Source organism: Pelophylax lessonae (assembly GCF_965119305.1).
Source record: "Pelophylax lessonae genome assembly, chromosome: 6".
Classification (NCBI taxonomy): Eukaryota; Metazoa; Chordata; class Amphibia; order Anura; family Ranidae; genus Pelophylax; species Pelophylax lessonae.
In genome coordinates this window covers 60107403-60116842 of record NC_138773.1, presented here as the reverse complement: position 1 = coordinate 60116842, position 9440 = coordinate 60107403, and the positions used below count along the sequence as shown (strand labels likewise).

Genomic DNA, 9440 nt, shown 5'->3' with positions numbered 1-9440 from the left:
TTTCCAGCCCTTCTCCATTAATCTAGGATTTTTCAAGTCAACCCATCTGCAGGAACATACCAGTGTAAAGTTTTTATTGAGTGCCATGATTTCTTCAAGTGAGAAGAGGTTGAAAAAGCTTCCAAAGTTCAATTCTAGCCAGTTCTGATAGCTTCCAGCATCGCAAACCACTATGAAAAAAAACAAAAACACTTTTTAACAAGCCAACAAAAAGCAAATCCAAGACCAAATAGAAAACAGAAACTTTTACTACAGCCAGGTTAGACAAAAACACCTTTATCTAAAAAGATAATAGTGGATGCGGAAACGTACCTGTGGAAGTGGTTGCCTTTGCAGTCAAGTATGGTTTCAAGAAGTTCTGATAGATTGTCTCTCTTGTGTTGTTTGTCATTGAGGTAAACTGAAGGCTAAATGCTTTAACTCTGTTTCAGAAAAAGAAATAGATAAAACATTTGAGAGTGTTACCTAAATACTTCTTGTTTCATGCCTGCTTTTTAATTCTTTTATTTTAAAAAGCATTCATAGTGGACAAGAGCCATATACACAATTTTTTTGCCTTCGATATCATTGTACTTACATTGCTTGGTAGGAGGAACAGTTTATGTTCTGAGGAATGAAGTCAAGAAGGGTTTGATTGAAGTACACAGTCAAGTTAAGCAAGTAGTCTTGGAACAAAACTGTCCACTGATCAGGTGTATAAGTAGAGAAGTTGGCCCGAAGATCCCTTAGCTCTGTAGCTAGAAGTGTTGTCTTTATTGTTGTTACTTGCTGCTCTGATAGGTTGGCCTACATGTAAAAATTGGGGATTTGTGAAAAAGTTAAGTAAAAGCTGCGATTGCTTGTACGCTGATCAAATAGAAATCCAAGAAACTTCTCAAACAGGAAAATTTTAGCTAACTTCTTGTCAAAGCACAATGAGCTTCGGGATTGCTCTATTGTATGTACCTGTATTGCTGCCGAAGAGAGAACTTCCAGGAAAACTGTGACATTTTCTACCGCAATGGCACTTAGGTAGTTATCCAGCAATGTTGCATTGAGGAGAATGTTAGCTTTGGTCACGGAGTAAGCTATGTCCATTGGAGAAAGGTCATTCTGAAAAAGAATAATGGTATTTTCCATTTTAAAAGACAATGGCTGCAGTATTTTACCATCTCTGTGTATTTGTTACCGTTTTTTTAAACCTCGTTCAAGCTGTCACCTAGGATATTTTCTGCTCTAGTCTTTCAAGTCATTGTAAATCTCCACTTCAGAAACATAGTTATGATCTTGGTTTCAGTTATTTGGTATTGTCACCTGTATATCAAGAGTCCCCTTTATGACAAAAGTAAGGTGTATGTGATTCTCTCAGGTGACAAAAACCTATAGCAGTGGACCACCCTATGTCATGGTAACTTTTTTTGAATGACCTTTTACAGCCCTTCACCATTAGTCTAGGATTTTTCATGTCAACCCATCTGCAGGAACATACCAGTGTAAAGTTTTTATTCAGTGTCATGATTTCTTCAAGAGAAAAGAGATTGAAAAAGCTTCCAAAGTTCACTTCACGCCAGTTCTTATAGCTTCCAGCATCGCAAACCTCTATGAAAAAAACAAAAACACTTTTTAACAAGCCACAAAAAAAGCAAATCCAAGACCGAATAGAAAACAGAAACTTTTACTATAGCCAGGTGAGAGATAAAACACCTCTACCCAAAAACATAATAGTGGATGCGGAAAAGTACCTGTGGAAGTGGCTGCCATTGTAGTCAAGTATGGTTTCAAGAAGTACTGATAGATTGCTTCTCTTGTGTTGTTTGTCATTGAACTAAACTGAAGGCTAAATGCTTTTACTCTGTTTCAGAAAAAGATATAGATAAAACATTCATTTTGAAAAACCATCATAGTTGACAAGAGCCATATACACTGATTTATTTGCCTTAGATATCATTGTACTTACATTGCTTGGTAGGAGGAACAGTTTATGCTTTGAGGAATGAAGTCAAGAAGGGTTTGATTGAAGTACACAGTCAAGTTAAGCAAGTAGTCTTGGAACAAAACTGTCCACTGATCAGGTGTATAAGTAGAGAAGTTGGCCCGAAGATCCCTTAGCTCTGCAGCTAGAAGTGTTGTCTTTATTGTTATTACTTGCTGCTCTGATAGGTTGGCCTACATGTAAAAATTGGGGATTCGTGAAAAAGTTAAGTAAGAACTGCAAATGCTTTTACGCTGATCAAATAGAAATACAAGAAACTTCTCAAACAGTGAAATTTTAGCTGTCTTCTTGTGAAAGCACAATGAGCTTCGGGATTGCTCTTTTGTATGTACCTGTATTGCTGCGGAAGAGAGAGCTTCCAGGAAGACTGTGACATTTTCCACTGCAATGGCACTTAGGTAGTTATCCAGCAATGTTGCATTGAGGAGAATGTTAGCTTTGGTCACGGAGTAAGCTATGTCCATTGGAGAAAGGTCATTCTGAAAAAGATTAATGGTATTTTCCATTTTAAGAGACAATGGCTACAGTATTTTAAATTCTCTGGGCATTTGTTACCATTTTAATAAGCTCTCTTCAAGCTGTCACCTTGGAAATTTCCTGCTCTAGTCTTTCAAGTGGTTGTAAATCTCTACCCCAGAAACATAGTTATGATCTTGTTTTCAGTGATTTGCCATTACCATCTGTATATCATGAGACCCCCTTTATGACACAAGTAAGGTGTATGTGTTGCTCTCAGGTGACAAATAGTGATGTCGGGAACATAAAATTCGCTGTTCGCGAACGGCGAACGCGAACATCGGCGAATGTTCGCGAACCGGCGAACATTGCGAACCGCCATAGACTTTAATAGGCAGGGGAATTTTAAAACCCACAGGGACTCTTTCTGGCCACAATAATAATGGAAAAGTTGTTTCAAGGGGACAAACACCTGGACTGTGGCATGCCGGAGAGGGATCACACAAAAAAAAGTTCTTAAAAATTTTAATTTTTTGATAGAGAGCCAATTATTGGAAAATTAAAAAAAAAATAAAAATAAAAAATTTCTTTTGATTTAGCATCTGGGGGGTCTAAAAAGTGTACCTGTGAAGTTTCAGCTCTGTAGCATGTCCGGAACCAGAAAAAAATACGAATTAGGGTTAGGGCTAGGGCTAGGGTTAGGGTTAGGGTTAGGGCTAGGGTTAGGGTTAGGGCTAGGGTTAGGGCTAGGGTTAGGGTTAGGGTTAGGGCTAGGGTTAGGGTTAGGGTTAGGGCTAGGGTTAGGGCTAGGGTTAGGGTTAGGGCTAGGGTTAGGGTTAGGGTTATTTTTATGGCTAAGCTTAGAGGGTTAGGGTTAAGGTTAGAGGGTTAGGGTTATGGTTAGAGGGTTAGGGATAGGTTTAGTATTAGGGGCTAGGGTTAGGGTTACAGTGAGATACTTGGGGTTAGAGTTAGTAGCCCTACCCCTACCCCTCTAACTCTAACCCTAAGCACTAAAAATAACCCAAACCTTAGCCCTGACCCTTACCCTAGCCCTAACCCTAACCCTAACCCTAGCCCTAACCCTGATTCTATTTTTTTTCTGGTTCTGGACATGCTACAGAGCTGAAACTTCACAGGTACACGTTTAAGACCCCCCAGACAATAAATCCAAAGAAATTTTTTTTTTGTTAAGTTTTTTTTTTCTTTCAATAATTGGCTCTCTATCAAAAATGACAATTTTTAAGAACTTTTTTTGTGTGATTTAGTGTCTAGGGGTTCTAAAAGGTGAACCTGTGAAGTTTTAGCTCTGTAGCATGTCCAGAACCAGAAAAAAAGATAATTTTTCAGTAGAGTAGGAATGGTGGGAACCCCTTTTACACCTATATGATCTTTTTTTCCTGGTTCTGGACATGCTGCAGAGCTGAAACTTCACAGGTACACTTTTTAGACCCCCCCAGACAATAAATCCAAAGAAATTTTTTTTTTGTTAAGTTTTTTTTTTTTTTTTTTTTTCAATAATTGGCTCTCTATCAAAAATGACAATTTTTAAGAACTTTTTTTGTGTGATTTAGTTTCTAGGGGGTCTAAAAGGTGAACCTGTGAAGTTTCAGCTCTGTAGCATGTCCAGAACCAGAAAAAAAGATAATTTTTCAGTAGAGCAGGGATGGTGGGAACCCCTTTTACACCTATATGATCTTTTTTTCCTGGTTCTGGACATGCTGCAGAGCTGAAACTTCACAGGTACACTTTTTAGACCCCCCAGACAATAAATCCAAAGAAATTTTTTTTTTGTTAAGTTTTTTTTTTTTTTTCAATAATTGCCTCTCTATCAAAAATGACAATTTTTAAGAACTTTTTTTGTGTTAATTAGTGTCTAGGGGGTCTAAAAAGTGTACCTGTGAAGTTTCAGCTCTGTAGCATGTCCAGAACCAGAAAAAAAAGATAATTTTTCAGTAGAGCAGGGATGGTGGGAACCCCTTTTACACCTATATGATCTTTTTTTTCTGGTTCTGGACATGCTACATATATATATATATATATATATATATATATATATATATATATTAAAAAATACTCAAATACCAGCCCTCAAAGGGGCTTTTGGGGACAATATATATATATATATATATATATATATATATCACAGAACAAAAAAAATTACACAAATACCAGCCCTCAAAAGGGCTTTTGGGGGACAATATATATATATATATATATATATATATATATATATATATATCACAGAACAAAAAAATTACACAAATACCAGCCCTCAAAAGGGCTTTTGGGGACAATAGATATATATATATCACAGAACAAAAAAATTACACAAATACCAGCCCTCAAAAGGGCTTTTGGGGACAATAGATATATATATATATATATATATATATATATATATATATATATATATCACAGAACAAAAAAATTACACAAATACCAGCCCTCAAAAGGGCTTTTGGGGACAATAGATATATATATATATATATATATATATATATATATATATATATATATATCACAGAACAAAAAAAATTACACAAATACCAGCCCTCAAAAGGGCTTTTTGGGGACAATAGATATATATATATATATATATCCAAAAAAACCCTCAAATACCAGCCCTAGGAAGGGCTTTTTGGGGTGCTGTCCTTACAGCAGGAGTGTACCAAGAACACTGGCTAACAAGACCGGGAACACTGACTAACTGACCCTAGCTATAACAGCAGCAGCAGCAGCAGCACTTTCCCTGCTCTCAGTAACACAGAAATGATCTAAAATGGATGCTGCCCTTGCTTATTTATAGGAGGTGGGAGGGTGTGGGAGGGAGGTATGCTGATTGGCCTGGAATGTGTCTGCTGACTGTGATGTTCAGGGTCAAAGTTTGCCTCAATGATGATGTATAGGAGGCGGACCGAACATCGCATATGTTCGCCCGCAGCGGCGAACGCGAACGTTCGAAGTTCGCCGGGAACCGTTCGCCGGCGAACCGTTCGGTACATCTCTAGTGACAAAAACCTATAGCAGTGGACCACCCTATGTCATGGTAACTCTTTTGGAATGATCTTTAGCAGCCCTTCACCATCAGTCTAGGATTTGTCATGTCAACCCATCTGCAGGAACATACCAGTGTAATGTTTTTATTCAGTGTCATGATTTCTTCAAGTGAGAAGAGGTTGAAAAAGCTTCCAAAGTTCACTTCACGCCAGTTCTGATAGCTTCCAGCATCGCAAACCACTATGAAAAAAACAAAAACACTTTTAAACAAGCCAAAAAAAAAGCAAATCCAAGACCAAATAGAAAAATAAACTTTTACCACAGCCAGGTGAGACAAAAAAACACCTTTACCTAAAATGATAATAGTGGATGCGGAAACGTACCTGTGGAAGTGGCTGCCTTTACAGTCAAGTATGGTTTCAAGAAGTTCTGATAGATTGCTTCTCTTGTGTTGATTGTCATTGAGCTAAACTGAAGGCTAAATGCTTTAACTCTGTTTCAGAAAAAGAAATAGATAAAACATTTGAGAGTGTTACCTAAATACTTCTTGTTTCATGCCTGCTTTTTAATTCTTTTATTTTGAAAAGCATTCATAGTGGACAAGAGCCATATACACAATTTCTTTGCCTTAGATATCATTGTACTTACATTGCTTGGTAGGAGGAACAGTTTATGTTTTGAGGAATGAAGTCAAGAAGGGTTTGATTGAAGTACACAGTCAAGTTAAGCAAGTAGTCTTGGAACAAAACTGTCCACTGTTTAGGTGTATAAGTAGAGAAGTTGGCCCGAAGATCCCTGAGCTCTGTAGCTAGAAGTGTTGTCTTTATTGTTGTTACTTGCTGCTCTGATAGGTTGGCCTACATGAAAAAATTGGGGATTTGTGAGAAAGTTAAGGAAAAGCTGCAATTGCTTGTACGCTGATCAAATAGAAATACAAGAAACTTCTCAAACAGTGAAATTTTAGCTAACTTCTTGTCAAAGCACAATGAGCTTCGGGATTGCTCTATTGTATGTACCTGTATTGCTGCCGAAGAGAGAGCTTCCAGGAAGACTGTGACATTTTGCACCGCAATGGCACTTAGGTAGTTATCCAGCAAAGTTGCATTGAGGAGAATGTTAGCTTTGGTCACGGAGTAAGCTATGTCCATTGGAGAAAGGTCATTCTGAAAAAGAATAATGGTATTTTCCAATTTAAGAGACAATTGTTACAGTATTTTCCCATCTGTGGGTGTTTGTTACCACTTTTTTAAACCTTGTTCAAGCTGTCACCTAGGATATTTTCTGCTCTAGTATTTCAAGTCATTGTAAATTTCTACTTCAGAAACATAATTATGATCTTGGTTTCAGTTATTTGGTATTGTCATCTGTATATCATGAGTCCCCTTTATGACACAAGTAAGATGTATGTGATTCTCTCAGGTGACAAAAACCTATAGCAGTGGACCACCCTATGTCATGGTAACTTTTTTCGAATGACCATTTCCAGCCCTTCTCCATTAATCTAGGATTTTTCAAGTCAACCCATCTGCAGGAACATACCAGTGTAAAGTTTTTATTGAGTGCCATGATTTCTTCAAGTGAGAAGAGGTTGAAAAAGCTTCCAAAGTTCAATTCTAGCCAGTTCTGATAGCTTCCAGCATCGCAAACCACTATGAAAAAAAACAAAAACACTTTTTAACAAGCCAACAAAAAGCAAATCCAAGACCAAATAGAAAACAGAAACTTTTACTACAGCCAGGTTAGACAAAAACACCTTTATCTAAAAAGATAATAGTGGATGCGGAAACGTACCTGTGGAAGTGGTTGCCTTTGCAGTCAAGTATGGTTTCAAGAAGTTCTGATAGATTGTCTCTCTTGTGTTGTTTGTCATTGAGGTAAACTGAAGGCTAAATGCTTTAACTCTGTTTCAGAAAAAGAAATAGATAAAACATTTGAGAGTGTTACCTAAATACTTCTTGTTTCATGCCTGCTTTTTAATTATTTTATTTTAAAAAGCATTCATAGTGGACAAGAGCCATATACACAATTTTTTTGCCTTCGATATCATTGTACTTACATTGCTTGGTAGGAGGAACAGTTTATGTTCTGAGGAATGAAGTCAAGAAGGGTTTGATTGAAGTACACAGTCAAGTTAAGCAAGTAGTCTTGGAACAAAACTGTCCACTGATCAGGTGTATAAGTAGAGAAGTTGGCCCGAAGATCCCTTAGCTCTGTAGCTAGAAGTGTTGTCTTTATTGTTGTTACTTGCTGCTCTGATAGGTTGGCCTACATGTAAAAATTGGGGATTTGTGAAAAAGATAAGGAAAAGCTGCAATTGCTTGTATGCTGATTAAACATGAATACAAGAAACTTCTCAAACAGTGATATTTTAGCTGTCTTCTTGTCAAAGCACAATGAACTTCGGGATTGCTTTTTTGTATGTACCTGTAATGCTGCGGAAGAGAGAGCTTTCATGAAGACTGTGACATTTTGCAGTGCAATGGCACTTAGGTAGTTATCCAGCAAAGGTTCATTGAGGAGAATGTTAGCTTTGGTCACCAAGTAAGCTATGTCCATTGGAGAAAGGTCATTCTGAAAAAGATTAATGGTATTTTCCATTTTAAGAGACAATGGCTACAGTATTTTAAATTCTCTGGGCATTTGTTACCATTTTAATAAGCTCTCTTCAAGCTGTCACCTTGGAAATTTCCTGCTCTAGTCTTTCAAGTGGTTGTAAATCTCTACCCCAGAAACATAGTCATGATCTTGTTTTCAGTGATTTGGCATTATCATCTGTATATCATGAGACCCCCTTTATGACACAAGTAAGGTGTATGTGTTACTCTCAGGTGACAAAAACCTATAGCAGTGGACCACCCTATGTCATGGTAACTCTTTTTGAATGATCTTTAGCAGCCCTTCACCATCAGTCTAGGATTTTTCATGTCAACCCATCTGCAGGAACATACCAGTGTAATGTTTTTATTCAGTGTCATGATTTCTTCAAGTGAGAAGAGGTTGAAAAAGCTTCCAAAGTTCACTTCTTGCCAGTTCTGGTAGCTTCCAGCATCGCAAACCACTATGAAAAAATAAAGACACTTTTTACCAAGCCAAATGAAAGCAAATCGAAACCTAAATAGAAAATGTAAAATTTTACTACAGCCACGTGGGAGAAAACAACACTGTTACCTAACAAGATAATAGTGGATGCGGAAACTTACCTGCAAAAGTGGCTGCTCTTGCATTCAAATATGGTTTCAGAAAGTACTGATAGATTGCTTCTCTTGTGTTGATTGTCATTGAGCTATACTGAAGGCTGAATGCTTTTACTCTATTTCAGAAAAATAAATTGATGAGAAAAGTTAGAAGTTAAAGGTAAGTATGACCTCTGTCTACCTTGTGTGTACCAAGCATTCATCACAGTTTTGATATTGTAATTGACACTTTGTATTGTGTGCTACATCTTTACTTACATTGCTTGGTAGGAGAGACAGCTTATGTTCTGAGGAATTAACTGAAGAAGGGTTTGATTGAAGTATGCAGTCAAGTTAAACATGTAATCCTGAAACAAGACTGTCCACTCTTCTGTTGTGTAGTTAGAGAAGGTGGTCTGAAGAGCTTTGAGCTCCACAGCAAGGAGTGTTGTCTTTATTGTTGTTATTTGCTCCACTGATAGGTTTGCCTATACATAAGAAACCAGGGATGTTTGCAAAAGTTAAGCAAAAGATGCTATTTCTTATATGCTGTTCATAAAGAAATACCAAACTCTCTATAATCAGCGTTACTTTAGACATGATAAAGCACAATTTGTTCTAGATATGCTTTTTTGTATGTACCTGTATTGCGGCAGAAATGATAGATTGAAGGAAGACAGGGACATTTTGCGGTGCGATGATGTTCAGATAGGTTTTGAGTAAAGCTTCATTGAGGAGAACATCAGCATTGGTCACGAGGGTGGCCAAAATCGATTGCAGGAAGACTGTGATGTTGTTGACCTGATTGTTTGCTTCTGCCCAGGCTAGCAGCACACTGC

The 9440-nt window shown here is 37.4% G+C and overlaps 2 protein-coding genes across 2 annotated transcripts in view; both read right to left on the bottom strand.

Annotated features, from left to right (window-relative positions):
• Positions 1–1077, bottom strand: part of LOC309558786 (uncharacterized protein) — a gene marked incomplete at both ends in the record, with an annotated part of 1185 nt that extends 108 nt beyond the window's left edge. Inside the window, 4 exons of the mRNA XM_082261843.1 lie at positions 1–170; positions 313–422; positions 578–786; positions 946–1077. The exon at positions 1–170 is cut by the window's left edge and continues 108 nt beyond it. Of these exons, the coding sequence (XP_082117969.1) occupies positions 1–170; positions 313–422; positions 578–786; positions 946–1077 (621 nt within the window). The remainder of the gene's footprint in view (positions 171–312; positions 423–577; positions 787–945) is intronic.
• Positions 1078–6799: 5722 nt separating this feature from the next.
• Positions 6800–7984, bottom strand: LOC309558785 (uncharacterized protein; the record flags this gene model as incomplete). The annotated part of the gene is made up of 4 exons (XM_082261842.1): positions 6800–7077; positions 7220–7329; positions 7485–7693; positions 7853–7984. The coding sequence occupies 4 exons, from the start codon at positions 7982–7984 to the stop codon at positions 6800–6802; spliced, it is 729 nt and encodes a 242-aa protein (XP_082117968.1).
• Positions 7985–9440: the final 1456 nt, after the last annotated feature.